Source organism: Macaca fascicularis, chromosome 16 (assembly GCF_037993035.2).
Source record: "Macaca fascicularis isolate 582-1 chromosome 16, T2T-MFA8v1.1".
NCBI lineage: Eukaryota > Metazoa > Chordata > Mammalia > Primates > Cercopithecidae > Macaca > Macaca fascicularis.
In genome coordinates, this window is record NC_088390.1 from 71,598,092 (window position 1) to 71,613,091 (window position 15,000).

The window sequence follows — 15,000 nt, forward strand, 5'->3', positions numbered from 1 at the left end:
CTGCACGCAGCAGCCCAGACCTCAGGAGAGAGCCCTGGGCATGAAGGCAGGAAAGGGCTTTGTTCCCCGCTGCTGGTTCACGTTCTGTGCTTCTGCTCCTGTGGCCCTTCCGCCTGGAACACCCTCACCCATGCTCCTTTTCTCTTTCTGCTTCCTAATACTTGCTAAACTTTGTAAAATTCAACCTAGGAAGCTGGGCGCAGTGGCTCATGCCTGTACTCCCGGTACTTTGGGAGGCCGAAGTGGGTGGATCATTTGAGATCAGGAGTTTGAGACCAGCCTGGCCAACACGGTAAAACCCTGTTTCTACTAAAAATACAAAAATTAGCTGGGCGTGATGGTGGGCACCTGTAATCCCAGCTACTCGAGAGGCTGAGGCAAGAGAATCGCTTGAACTCAGGAGGTGGAGATTGCAGTGAGCTGAGATCGCGCCACTGTACTCCAGCCTGAGCAACAGAGCAAGACTCAGTCTAAAAAAAAAAGAAAGAAAAATCAATCTAGGAGGAGTCCTTCCCTCCTGCCCAGCCCTAGGCACTGCTGTGTTCACATGACACCATAGACTCACCCTTGTCATTGCACATTGTGCATTATCCTGGAATATGCTTGCACTGGTCAGTGAGATCTTTGGGCTCAGGGACCACAGCTGCTTCTCTCTGGTTTCCTAGAGTCCATCATGACTGTGCCTGGATGTCGAATGACCAACTGACCATTGGCAAGTACATCTGGGACATGGGGAGTAGACAGCTTTCCCGTTAGTGGGGGCTTTTCTAGGGGAACATGAAGTTTGAAACCTCTGCACATGAAGCTTTGTCAGGGTCAGTAGCAAACACCGAATAACAAGAGAAACACCTGGGTTTTCTCTAGTCATCTTTGTTGACTAGTGTCAAACATCCAGTTTGTTTTAAAAAAAAATCCTTCAGGCTGGATGAGGTGGCTCACGACTATAATCTCAGCGCTTTGGGAGGCTGAGGCGGGTGGATCACTTGAGGTCAGGAGTTCAAGACCAGCCTGGCCAACATGGCGAAGCCCCGTCTCTACTAAAAATACAAAAATTGGCCGGGCGTGGTGCCATGTGTCTGTAATCCCAGCCACTCGGGAGACTGAGGCAAGACAGTTGCTTGAGCCCAGGAAGTGACAGTTTCAGTGAGCCAAGTTCGTGCCACTGTGCTCCAGCCTGGGCGACAGAGGGACACCTGCCTCAAAAAATAAAATAAAAATAAATCCTTCAGTTGATATTATTTCCATTTGATTTTTTCTTTTCTTTTTTTTTTTTTTTTTTTGAGACGGAGTCTAGCTCTGTTGCCCAGGCTGGAGTGCAATGGCCGGATCTCAGCTCACTGCAAGCCCCGCCTCCCGGGTTCACGCCATTCTCCTGCCTCAGCCTCCCGAGTAGCTGGGACTACAGGCGCCCGCCACCTCGCCCGGCTAGTTTTTTTTGTATTTTTTTTTTAGTAGAGACGGGGTTTCACCGTGTTAGCCAGGATGGTCTCGATCTCCTGAACTCGTGATCCGCCCGTCTCGGCCTCCCAAAGTGCTGGGATTACAGGCTTGAGCCACCGCGCCCGGCCTGATTTTTTCAAGTGGGAAATAATTTTTAGTAATAAAAATGAATAAAAACAACTCTAAAGATAGTCAGGGCTGTCGTTGTGGCTGCCTTCCTGCAGTTCAGGCTTCCTCGGACAGTTTCTTGATTCTCTTTAGCTTCAACTCTCCCTGACATTCATGGCTCTAATTCATGCCTCTGACCCTGTCTCTTCTGAACCCGGGGCAGTCGTTTCCAATCACCTCCCAGACGTTGTGGGAATCTCAGCAGCCACTTGCAGTCGACCTGCCAAGGCAGATGCCTTTGCTTTCAGAAGTGGCTTCTTCTTTTGCATTTTCTAGTTTGGTCACTGGTAACTCTGGTCGCATAAGTTCCAAACCTTGGCATTATTCTGTGTCGCCCTCAGTGAACCACTCAGTCACTTGCAAATACAGTTTATTTTTGCTCTTCTAGGGCTCTGAAAGTCATGCCTCCTTACCATCTTCCTGGCCACTGCCTCATTTATTTATTAATTCACACATCACCTGCTTACTGGGTACTACCTCTGTGCCAGGCACGCTTCCTGACACTTGACATCCGGCCGCAAACAACAACAGACAAAGACCCCTAGGAAGAGCTTACTTTCCAGGAGCAAAGGGAGATGCACCATCAACAATGTAATAACTAGGTCAATTATTTTGTATGTTTGAAGAACACGCATGCTCTTGAGAAATGGAGCAGGGGGTCAGGAATGCCAAGGGTGGAGTTCAGGGTTGCAGCGTTAGGAATGGTCAGGGTGGGCCTCCTGAGACCGTCAGAAGGGGAAGGAGGTGAGGAGGGAGCCAAATTGGTCTCTTGGGAAGACTGGCCCAGGTAGAGGGAACAGCCAGAGCATGGGACCCACCCAAGGCTGGCCAGGAGTGTCCTTGGTATGACTGGGGGAAGGAAGGTGGCCAGTGTGGCTGGATCAGAGGGAGCTGGTGGGGAGTGGTAGGAAAGAAGTCAGAGAGGAAGGAGGTCCCGAACATGTAGACCAGTAGGGAAACTTTATCATTTACTCGGTGTCGAGTGGCCCTTGCAGTGGAACAGTCACGCAGAAGAGTGACATATTCTAAAATAATGGAAAGCCCATCTGCCTGCTCTGCTGAGAGTACGAAGAGTGGGAGTGCTAAGGGTTGAAGCGCTGTCATTTCTTTTCTTTTTGTAAAAAGAGACAGGGTCTGGCTCTGTCACCCAGGCTGAGTGCAGTGGTGCGATCATAGCTCACTGTAGCCTGGAATTCCTGGGCTCAAGTGATCCTCCTGCCTCAGTCTCCCAAGTAGCTGGGAACTACAGGCATGTGCCACCATGCCCAGATAATTTTTAAGTTTTTTGTAGAGGCAAGACCTCACTATGTTGCCCGGGCAGGTCAGAAACTCCTGGACTCAAGCGATCCTCCCACCTCTGCCTCCCAGAATTTGGGATTACAGGCGTGAGCCACTGTGCCTGGTCACTGTTGTTTCTTACCTGGGCTGTATGCAATAGCTTTGAAGAGGTCACTGCACTTTTCTCTACCTCTGCAAACTTCTTCGTACTTCTTACTTCATGTTCTTCTCTCTGTCATGGGCCACGTTTCCAAAATGCTCTCCAGGAACAGTCACTGGAACAAAATCCACACTGCAGGGGTGGCTTTGAGGTCCATGTGATCTGGCCTCTACTGGCTATTCCAGCCGCAACTCCTGCTGTTTTCTGTTCCACTAACCCTGGGAGCTGTCATCCTTCCACGCCTTTGCCCATGGTGTTCTATCACTTTCTGTCCAGCAAAATCCTTTCTTTTTTTTTTTTTTTTTTTGAGACAGAGTCTTGCTTTGTTGCCCAGGCTGGAGTGCAGTGGCACGATCTCGGCTCACTGCAAGCTCCGCCTCCTGGGTTCACGCCATTCTCCTGCCTCAGCCTCCAGAGTAGCTGGGACTACAGGTGCCCGCCACCACGTCTGGCTAATTTTTTTGTCTTTTTTGGTAGAGACAGGGTTTCACCATGTTAGCCAGGATGGTCTCGATCTCCTGACCTCGTGATCCGCCCGCCTTGGCCTCCCAAAGTGCTGGGATTACAGGCGTGAGCCACTGCGCCCGGCCCAGCAAAATCCTTTCTCGTTAAGCTCCATCTTTCCTTAAAGCCACCCCAGAATCTCCCAGTCAGGATGAATGTGCGAGTCTTCACACGCAGGGATGGGATCTGTGGCTGTGGAGCACACCTTAGTCCTGGCTGCATTAGAGTCACTCAGTGCCCACCTGGCTCCTGTACCAGATGGGGAACCCCGGTGTCTGCCTTTGCGTTTTGAGATCCCTCTCAGTGCAGTGGAAATGGCCCTGCACAACTTTCAAAATTGTTCTCATCAGTCGGCTTTTTCCCCTTCTGTCTTACAGATTGAAGCGCTCGTGAAGGACATGCAGAACCCAGAGACAGGGGTCCGAATGCAGAACCAGAGGGTCCTGGTCACCAGCGTTCCTCATGCCATGACAGGTGATGTAGCTTGCACTTTAGCCTTGGCCTGGAATAGACCCCAGAGGCCCAATACGGCCCACCTCCTGTATTTGTAAAAAACTTTATTTCTAAATAAAGTTTTATTGGAACATATCCATGTTCACTCATTTACATATTATCTATGGCTGCTCTTACACTACAATGGCAGAGTTAAAATATATAGTTGTGGACAGGCACAGTGGCTCACATCTATAATCCCAGCACTTTGGGAGGCCAAGGCAGGTGGATCACCTGAGGTCAGGAGTTCGAGACCAGCCTGACCAATATGGGGAAACCCCATCTCTACTAAAAATACAGAAATTAGCCAGGCGTGGTGGTGCATGCCTGTCATCCCAGCTACTTGGGAGGCTGAGGCATGAGAATCGCTTGAACCTGGGAGGCGGAGGTTGCAGTGAGCCAAGATCGCACCACTGCACTCCAGCCTGGATGACAGAACAAGACTCCCACAAAGCTGAAATGTTTATTTACTATCTAGCGCTCTGCAGAGTACATTTGCTGACTCCTGGACTAAAGTCTTCCTCTGAGGAAGGGGTCAGGAGGGAGAAAAGGACTCAACAGGTCATTTCCTGAAGCCATTCCTCCCAGAAGTTCATTTTAGAAACCTTCACTGTCATTTTTTGTTTGTTGTTTTGTTTGCTTTGTTTTAATGAAACCAAGTAGCAGAAAAAAAAAAAAAATACTATTTAGCAGAAAAAAGTTGGCCTTTGTTTTGCTCCACCTTCTACCTTCTAATTCATTTCAGGCCCTTCTCAACTGCCCTTTCGGGGTGATGCCACTGTCTCCTCTCTGTGTGTGTGTGGGGGGGGGGGGGGGAGGGTGACATGCCTGCAGAGCATCATTTGGGGATATTGGCAAGAGGGGCTGGACACCAAACGAGGAGAGCATTTTGGTTAATGTGTTACCTGTTTTCTGATCTTGATTTTGCAGTAAAGACAATGTTTCATACTTAGGTGTATTGCCTGCAGAAGCAGACGGCTTCTCATAGCCCAAGCCAGGGTCTCACCACTGCTGTGCCTCCCTCTATGCCACCCCTGACTTGACTATTTTTTTTTTCACTCAAGGTGCCCTAGTCTTTGCAGAGACAAGCTGGCTCACAGCCTCCCCTTTCCCTTTCTGACTGCTTAGAAGAAAGGATGCCCCCACCAGCAATGTGTCACTCAGGTTTCCTTGCGTGCAAGCAACAGAAGACCCATTCTTTTGTTGGAGCAAAAGGGGAATTAATTGAAACGCTATAGAGCAGCTCATGGAGGGAAAGGAAACATTGACAAGCCAGACTTTGGAAAGGCTAAGAACCAGAGTAGCTCTGGGCACCCACAGAGTGGAAACAGTGGGCAGACTTTTCAGGGTGCCTTTGCATCCCCCATCACCTCACATGCAGCTGGGACAATTCTTCCTGAAGGCATCCCTGACCCTGTCCCCCTCCCTGCCTCTGATTGTCATTAATTTTGGCCTGAATTCTCCACTGGACTGGGGCCCTTCGAGGGAAAGTATCTTGTCTTGCTCATCTGGGTAACCCCAATGCTTAGCAGAGCTGTGTTTGTAACAGATGGTTAGTAAAAGTTTATCGAATGCGTGAGTCACTTCTTGTCTGTCATTGTGTGGAGAGTGCAGGATTAAATCCTTCAGGTGTCTTTTCTAGCTATAGCCCTGGTCTCAGTTTACTCTCTCCATTGTTTTGTTTGTTTGTTTGTTTGTTTTGAGACAGGGTCTCATGCTGCCTTCCAGGCTGGAGTGCAGTAATGCAATTGTGGCTCACTGCAGGCTTGACCTGCTGGGCTCAAGTGATCCTCCTGCCTCGGTTTTCCAAAGTGCTGGGATTGCCAGCTCAAGTCTCCACAGCTGGCCAGTTTTCTCATTTTTAATGCAAGAATAGCAATCCCTCCCTAAGGGAACGAGTGCAGGAAGGAAGTGAGAGACTGATGTGCAGGTGCTGGGTGTGCAGTGGGTGCTGGATGGTGGTGGTAGCTAGTGCTTGCCCATGCGTTGTCTGTTAACACCCACAATAAAGTTAAGGGTAGATATGACTGCCCACTTTTTGCACATGGGGCTGTGGAGACCAAAGAGTTTCAGCAACTTGCCTTCATGTCCTTAAGCTCATTTCATGAGTGAGCTTGAATTTCAGCCCAGCAATGTGACTCCAGAGTCCATATATATGTATATATTTGTTTATTTATTTTTAATTTTTACTTTTATTTATTTATTTTGTTTGAGACAGGCTCTTGCTCTGTTGCTCAGGCTGGAGTGCAGTGGTGCTATCTTGGCTCATTGCAGCTTCTGCCTCCTGGGTTCTAGTGATTCTCGTGCCCCAGCTCTGAAGTAGCTAGGATTATAGGCGCCCACCACACACCCAGCTAATTTTTGTATTTTTAGTAGAGATGGGGTTTCACCATGTTGGTCAGGCTGATCTCGAACTCCTGACCTCAGGTGATCTGCCCGCTTTGACCTCCCAAAGCGCTGGGATTACAGGCATGAGCCACCACGCCCAGCCCAGAGTCCATATTCTTATCCACTGTCAGTGTGCACCAGCTGCTTTCCTTCCTTGTGCACGGGGCACACTTGGTTCCTGGATTTGGGCAAGGTTGCCCATCCTGCCATGTTTTTCCTTGTTCCTCCTGCACAGGTGAATTCCAGCTGCTGTAGAAACAACACAGGGAGAAGCCCTGGTCCTGCAACATCAGCACCGATAAAAAATTATTTAACTTCTTGGACGGCAGGCGTCCCAGGGCTTCCTCGGGACAAAGGTGACTGATGGGGGAGCCTGAGCAGTCTGCCATGCTGTCAGCACAGACTGTGTGGTACAGAGGCTGGTGGCACCATAATCTCATTTGATCTATTTCGGGAGGCAGTCAAGTGGATGAGAAAGCCCTCAGCTCCTCAGTGGAGAGAGCTAATCAGTCTGATGTCTGCCTGGGTCTGTCTCTCTGCCTGCGCAACACTGTGTAGCATTTAAAGAGAGAGACTTGGTGTGGAAAGTCTAAACACCTAGTCCTAGTATTTTAAGTAGGAGTTTAGATGAAGGATTTTGCTTTTGAACAGCCAACCAGGAGTGAATGATGCTAAGAACAACAGAAGTAGAACCATGGAAAGCCACGATGGTGTGCATGCGGACACTGACAGAGATCATGGCTGGACATTTGTGTCCTAGTGTGTGGGCATGAAGGGAAGAACTGCAGGTTGTCTATACCCACTCATGATCATAGGCAGGCAATTATGCCCAGAGAGTGTGTATGTGGGTCATAAGAAGAAATGTCCCTGCACCACCTCCGAGGAGGGAAGTATCACTGGCAATTATCCAGACATAAAAACACAGGCAGTGGGGTCTCAATCCTGGCCCTCTTCTTTGGTGTGTTTTGTGGGCCTGTTCCCATGCAGACAGGTTTCCAGCTTAGCCTTTGGAAAGCAGGCTAAGATTGCTGGAAATGTGACCACTGGCGTCTGCATGACGGCCTCTGTGATGGGGTGCTTCGTTCCAGGGCACCTTGTCTATCTTCTGAGATGCTCTTACCTTGTGCCTAGAAGGCGTACCTTCTGCTTGTGAGGCCAGAGGGCCCAGGCTGAGGAAAGGGGCTCAGAGCTTCTGTGGGGGTGTATGGCACCTCTAGGCTTGTTGATGGAACTTGGCTTGCCTTGACCCTTAGACAGATCTGAATCCTTGAGGGGAGTGGGTGGGTGGGACAGGTGCATGGGTGCACATTCTCTCCTGCCTCCAAGCCTGTATCTCCTGCTGACATTCTCTCCTGGCCTCCAAGCCTGCATCTCCTGCTGTTTTTCATGCCAGTTTTTCACGTTCTTTTTTTTTTGGCGTGTGTGTGTTGTTCCCAAGCCAGCCCCTAAGATATGCCAGGCCTGGGGCGAGGGTACACATGGAGCCTTCATTCCGTCATCTAAAGTTATAAATCAACTAGGATAGGTCCCATCTTCCTACCCTGACAAAAGTACCTTCACAACGTCATGGAAGGCCAGGTTCAAGTTTAGAATTTTCTGACTCGTCGGAGTTCTGCCTGGGAACTTGGGGAGATGGAGAGCCAGCCCCAGCCCCCAGCCTGTCCTCTTCCCATCCCTGGGTCTGTTTTACTCCCATGAGTCCTAGCTTGGTCCAGAGCCCTGCAAACGACTTGCCTCGGGTCTGCTTTGTGTGTGTATGTGTGTGTATGTGTGTGTGTGTGTGTATTTAGACTTAGTCTATTTACTATCTAGTTAGTGAATAATAGTCCATGCACAAGTTACTGTCAAGTAAAAGGTCAATACGATAAGAGACGATAAAGATGAAGTGTGTGTGGGTGGGGGCCGGGCCAGGCGGTGCGGTGTTAAGTTGCACATCTGCTGGAGTGAGATCATGGATAGCCTTGAATTACAGGCTGCAGAGTTGGGACTGAACATGATGGGGTGGGGGTTTCTGAAGGTTCTGAGCAAAGAGGAATGAAATTGCAGCTGAACAGGAAGGAGACCGGTCAGGCAACAGCGTGGAGGAGCAGGGATATGTCAGGAGGCTATGACGATAACCGCAAACGTCTCTGTTTTGCAGGAAGTGATGTTCTGCAATGGATCGTCCAGCGGCTTTGGATCTCCAATCTGGGTGAGAGCTCATCTGGCAGTCAGTTATCCAGGACAGCTGTGTGTACAGCACCATGGGAGAAACTAAATAGAGACTTAGCCTGTGTTTCTGAGAAATTTGCATTTTAATTGGAGGGTCATGACCTTTGAGTGTAAAACTGCCAGAATCAAAAGCAAAGGCAGGATAATTTGGGGACAAAAGAGTTATTTTATACCAAATATTTAGAGCATAAATAACAGGGATAAGTGGGGAGGACTCAGTCAAGAAAGTCCTGGAGGGGGTGCTGTGTGTAGCTGGTCTTGAAAGAAGTGATGCTTGTGAAGTGGTGAAGAGGAGCTCTGAGGGTCTTCCTATAAAGGGACACTAGCAAGAACAATGGTGTAGAAATGGAACGAGCGGAAAGTGGAGGCGCGACAAGAGAGATTGAGAGTCATGGCTCCAGATGGCTATGGAGGGTGGCAGAGGGGTGGAAGAGCACCTGAAGATCTGGGAGATAGGCAATAGGTAGCCACAGACAATTTTCCAGCATGGCAGTGTGCATGATACTCGTATTTCAACTAGGGTGCCTGGCAGCAATTTAGAAGATGGATTGGAGCAGAAAGAAACCGGAGGGGATTTCACACTAGAAAATAGGCTGTTGGTACAATGAGGCATACAACTTTAGGACTCGGTCTTTGACGGAGGGAGCGAGACCTGGAGAGGGAGGGTTGGGGAGGAGGTCTTCCCACACCTTGGAGGCTGGGCTATGGGATGGGGAGATGGGTTGAGTCCTTGGCTGGGGGTTCCTGCAGGAATGGAGGGATGGAATCCCCTCCAGAGGATGGAAAGACATCTGCTTTCATTGGTGCTTTGGAGAAAGAACCAAAGAAGTTTGTCCTTTAATTGATATAATTGATAAACAAGGCTGTGCTTCCAAATAAACTGGAGCAGGGTAGGAATTAAAGTGAAATGGGAAGGAGAGGACCTGGGATCAGGTAGAGGTGAGCTTGGGATAGAAGTTGGCAATAAACATGGTGCTCCTCGCTCATTCTTTGAGTGACAAAGTGTCCGTTGGTCCAACAGAGACATTTTCTTCCCAGTCCTGTGACCTTTCCCAGACCCAATGGGCCTACAGAGGCTTTTCTAGGCCTTCCTTAACCATCACCCGCTGCAGCAGACCACCTGTGGGTTCTGTTAACATCCAGGTTTCCTAGTTCCCGTCCAGACTTACTGAGTTGTCATTCCTTAGGATAGGACCTGGGAGGTCCTCCTTTTAGCGTGCAACCCAGCTGATGCTTGTCCACAGCCAAGTTCAGGAACCAGTGTCCTCACTGCTCATGAGATGCAGTGCTGCTAGGAGGGGGTACCTGTCCTGGAGTTTGGGGTGCCGTGGAGGCCGGCAATGAGCTCCTGTCTCAGCCCTGCTCTTAACATCCGTGTCTGAACTGCTTTTCCCAGAGGCACAGAACTTGGGCAACTTTATTGTCAGGTATGGCTACATTTACCCCCTGCAAGACCCCAAGAATCTCGTTCTCAAGCCTGATGGCAGCCTCTACCGATTTCAGGTGAGTCTTGGCCTTGACCTTGGCTGTTCATATAGGGTTGATCTCATTTGAAAAGATCTCATTTGTAAAGGTCGGGTTCATAGTTTCACAGATCAGGACTTCAGAAACGGTGGAGGGGGCTAAGGTGGTTCGATTTCTTTAGTCACAGGGTTGGGGTCCATTGAGTCACAATCCAGTTTTAAAGTGTGGTTTCCCTGGTTTCTTTTGCAGACACCGTATTTCTGGCCCACCCAGCAGTGGCCAGCTGAAGATACCGATTACGGTAAATACTTCAGTCCCAGCTATGCCTTTGGTAGTGCTTAACATGCTGCTTATTTACTTGCAGCATTTTGGTGACATTTGTCTTGCTGTCATCATGACCTTTATGTCAGTCCGCATCTGCACTGGGCATGTCCCCAGGGGCAAGGGACTGGGTGTGCTGAGCGTTCTCTCCCCCACTCTGAGCACAGCAGCCTCAGGCTTAGGGAGGCTGCAGATGGGGTTCTGAAAGATGATGATGGAAAATGTCATTGCTTTCTTTTCCAGCCATCTATCTGGCCAAGCGAAATATCAAGAAGAAAGGAATTTTGGAAGAATATGAAAAGGTATGGAGGTGCTTTTAAGTAGAGGTTATTATAATTGAGTGGAATATAGTTTTGAGCTGTACTTTCCTCATTCTCACATCACTACATTCATATGCGCCCTCATGATCCATCCAGCCAGCCAGCTAGCCATCCTTTTACTAATTAGAAGCAGCTAACTGAAGTAAATTCTTTCCCATGTCTAACTTTAGTTTCTCTTGCTGTAATTTAAACCCTTGCCTCAGTGGCTACTGGGCACACGGTGGCTCCCCCCTTCCTTTTGCCATCCCAAAACAATGTGACATAATTAATATGTACTCTAATGGACAACCCTGGGTTAACAGATTTGAACTTGAATTTTTTTTTTTTTTTTTTTTTTTAAGACAAAGTCTTGCTCTGTTGCCCAGGCTAAAGTACAGTGGCATGATCTCAGCTCACTGCAACCTCCACCTCCCGGGTTCAAGCGATTCTCCTGCCTTAGCCTCCCGAGTAGCTAGGATTACAGGCATGTGCCACCATGCCTGGCTAATTTTTGTATTTTTAATAGAGATGTGGTTTCACCATGTTGGCCAGGCTAGTCTCGAACTTCTGACCTCAAGTGATCTGCCTGCCTCAGCCTCTCAAAGTGCTGGGATTACAGGCGTGAGCCATCGTGCCTGGCCCGAACTTCAATTTATGATGGGAAAACAATCTGTATAGACTGTTGTACTGTATAGACTTTTGTTTTAGGCTGGGTGAGTCCAATTTCCCAAAGAACATATGCTAGCCCTCAAAAGGCTAGAATTTCTGGGCAGAGGGTGAAAATCTTGCTGTGTTCTTTTACTTATTTGTTTATTTATTTATTTTTGTGACAACATCTTGCTCCATAACCCAGGCTGTAGTGCAGTGGTGCAGTCTCGGCTCACTGCAACTTCTGTCTCCTGGGCTCAAGCCTCAGCCTCCGTAGCAGCTGGGACTACAGGGGCACACCGCCACACCCAGCTAATTTTCGTATTTTTTTGTAGAGACAGGGGGCCCAGGCTAGTCTCAAATTCCTGGGCTCAAGTGATCCGCCTACCTCAGCCTCCCAAAGTGCTGGGATTACAGGAGTGAGCCACCATGTTAGGCCATGTGTTTTTATTCTTACAGGCATGTTTTCAGAAAGGCTGGCTTATCTTTGGTTTATCTTAGGGTTTATTTTTGTGAATTTGTGATGCTCTGTTGCTGAATAGTGAGTTTCCAGGTTAGGTGCGGTGGCTCACGCCTGTAATCCCAGCATTTTGGGAGGCCAAGATGGGAGGATCACTTGAGGCCAGGAGTTCAAGACCAGCCTGGCAACATAGTGAGACCCTATCTCTACGAAAGGTTAAAAAATTAGCCAGGTGTGGTTGCATGTACAGGTAGTCCTAGCTACTGAGGCAGGAGAATGGCTTGAGCCCAGCACTTTGAGGTTGCAGTGAGCTATGATTGTGTCACTGTACTCCAGCCTGGGCAACAGAGTGAGACCCTGTCTCAGAAAAAAAAAAAAAAAGATTTTCAAATTCTTTTTCTTCTTTGATTCTTTCTTCCTAATCAGATTTGGGATATATTTATTTATTTATTTATTTGAGACAGAGTCTCGCTCTGTCCCCCAGGCTGGAGTCCAGTGGCGCGATCTCGGCTCACTGCAAGCTCTGCCTCCCTGGTTCACGCCATTCTCCTGCCTCAGCCTCCCGAGTAGCTGGGACTACAGGTGCCCGCCACTACGCCCGGATAATTTTTTGTATTCTTTTTAGTAGAGACCGGGTTTCACCATGTTAGCCAGGTTGGTCTCAATCTCCTGACCTTGTGATCTGCCTACCTTGGCCTCCCAAAGTGCTGGGATTACAGGCGTGAGCCACCGCGCCCGGCCGGGATACATTTATTTTTACAAAAGCAAAAAAGAGCAATAAAAGTGAGGCTTCTTATGAAAGCGTTTTGAGAATTCAGCTGCTCTTTGAGTGAACACCGGGGTAAAACCAGCTCAGACACCATCAGGCTGGGTCCATGGTTGCCATGAGCCAGGGGTGTGCCCTTGGTTAACTTAGAGTTTGTTGCCCTGTGGCACATGGCATATGTCTTGGGGCTTACTGTTCTCATTTTGTTTTTCTTCTCCAGGAAAATTACAATTTCTTGAACCAAAAAATGAACTATAAGTGGGACTTTGTCATTATGCAGGCCAAAGAGCAGTACAGGTGAGTGAAAGGAGACCATGCTTGTCCTCTTGGTGTCTTTCCTCCCTCTCTTCCTTCTTTGTTTCTTTTTATTTATTTTATTTTATTTTTTATTTATTTATTTTTTGAGACAGAATCTTGCTCTGTTGCCCAGCCTAGAGTGCAGTGGCGTGATCTTGGCTCACTGCAACCTCCACCTCCTGGGTTCAAGTGGTTCTTCTCCCTTGCCTCCCAAGTAGCTGAGATTACAGGCGCCCACCACCATGCCCAGCTAATTTTTGTTTATTATTATTATTATTATTATTATTATTATTATTATTTGTATTTTTAGTAGAGATGGGGTTTCACCACGTTGGCTAGGCTGGTCTCGAAGTCCTGACCTCATGATCGGCCTGCCTCAGACTCCCGAAGTGCTGGGATTACAGGCGTGAACCGCTGCACCTGGACTCTTTCCTTTTATTAAAATAAACTTGTTTTTGAGCATTTGTGTGCCTAACACTGGGCTGGGCAGGGGGAATAAAAAGACACAGTCTCTCAGGTCAGGCAGATGAAGGAATAGGCTATGGTGCTGCTGCGAGATGAGGACCACCTGGCTGGGGTTTTCAGAAGGAGTCGTAGAAATGACATTGAACCCGGGGAATGCATAGGAGGGGTCCAGGTGAAGGGTGGCAGTTGTAGAGGAAGAGGAGAGGTGTGGTGGCAGGAAGGGGCTCCCAGCAGGCAGAACCAGAGCCTGGAGGCAGGAGTGTGCCCACTGCAAGCAGTTCCTTGCAGGTGCATCTGAGAGTGCAAAGTGTGAAACTGGCAGAAGTTAGCAGGATGTGAACTAGAGATGTTAGCAAGAGCGGATCGTGAGAGGGCTTTGTGCTGAGGGCCACAGGGAGCCATAGAATGATGTTTAAGCAGGGGAGGGATACACAGTGATCAGATTCGCGTGTCAGAACCACGCCTTGCTCACTTGCATTTGCCTGTTGCCATATCAGAACTGGAACTGGAAGTCCCCTCCAGGGCTCTGCCTTAACGAGAGCCGGATGCAGATATTGGGGACAGGGAGTGGTAGGGAGAGGGTGTCTGTCATGACAAGGTTAGACTATCATAACAAACAGCCCCCGACTCTCAGGGGCTGGAAACCATAAGGTCCATTTCTTGCTGGTGCTCCCCATCCACTGTGGGGCAGCTGGGACCCTGACATGCTTTCCCCACCTCCAGGTCCCATGCAGAAGAAGCAGCACCATCTGGGCTTTGTGCGTTGCTTAGCAGGGACAGGGATTTCCTGTGTGTATCAGAGCAGCACTGTCATCCTGCTCATGAGTCACAAGGCAAAGCAGGTCAACTTCAAAGGTTGGTGGGTGGGGACATAGAATCCTACCAGGTGCCTGAGAAGAGGGACAGCTGGGAACATCTGGTGACCCGCACCGGTGATTACCAAAAGCGATGATCCCCCGGTCCGACCTCACTCACTGTGACAGTCCTGGATCCAGGAAGGTCTAGACTTGCTGGTGCTTAGCTGGGCTGGATGGGGAAGACCTGATTCTCACCCAGCAGCCTAGGTATTGGAATAGTGATGAACACTATTTACGGGACAGCTGGTCCGGGAAAAATAGATTCTTATGGCAGAATAGCTTTATTGCCCTGCATGGTGGAAATTATGTTCTTAGGGTTTAGAACCAGGTAGAACATCAGTGAGAGAGCCGCCACTACTTGTTAGCCACAAACATGTTTTTACCTGGGCACGTTTGAGGCGAAACAACATGGCTTATCTTTAATCACTTACATTTGTTCATAAAGCTTCATGTGGTGAGTTTTTGGGTACTGTCTCACTTTATGTTGGTGTGGGGAAATACCATAGTAATTATTGTCACCCTGCATTTCTACAAATGGGGAAACTGAGGCTTAGGGAGGTGAAAATTACTTAGCTGAGGTCACTTGCTGAGATAATGGTAGAACTTGGGCTGATATTACTTAATTCCATTTGTTGCACCAGTTTTGAGTTTCTGATGGGTTCCAGCACTAGGCTGGGCTCCAGGGACACAGAGATGGGTAAGATGTGCCCCTCTCCCTCAGCCCGTCCATCCCCTCCTCCTCCTGTCTGCTCTGAGCAGGACGATCCCAGCAACCCACAGGA

At 48.8% G+C, this 15,000-nt stretch overlaps 1 protein-coding gene across 11 annotated transcripts in view; it reads left to right on the forward strand.

Annotated features, from left to right (window-relative positions):
• The window catches only part of RGS9 (regulator of G protein signaling 9), a 100,860-nt gene that overhangs the window by 20,882 nt on the left and 64,978 nt on the right, over positions 1–15,000 (forward strand). For 10 of the 11 annotated variants that reach the window (XR_012426029.1, XR_012426030.1, XM_065531864.2 and 7 more), the window contains 6 exons: positions 3,928–4,024; positions 8,571–8,621; positions 10,038–10,144; positions 10,355–10,406; positions 10,670–10,728; positions 12,820–12,896. Coding sequence is in view for 5 of the 11 variants with exons in the window: in XM_045374567.3 (XP_045230502.1) it covers positions 3,928–4,024; positions 8,571–8,621; positions 10,038–10,144; positions 10,355–10,406; positions 10,670–10,728; positions 12,820–12,896 (443 nt within the window). In the remaining 6 variants the exon portion in view is untranslated. Of the gene's footprint in view, positions 1–3,927; positions 4,025–8,570; positions 8,622–10,037; positions 10,145–10,354; positions 10,407–10,580; positions 10,729–12,819; positions 12,897–15,000 lie in introns of those variants that run through there. The other variant, XM_074020140.1, reaches the window with a different exon arrangement.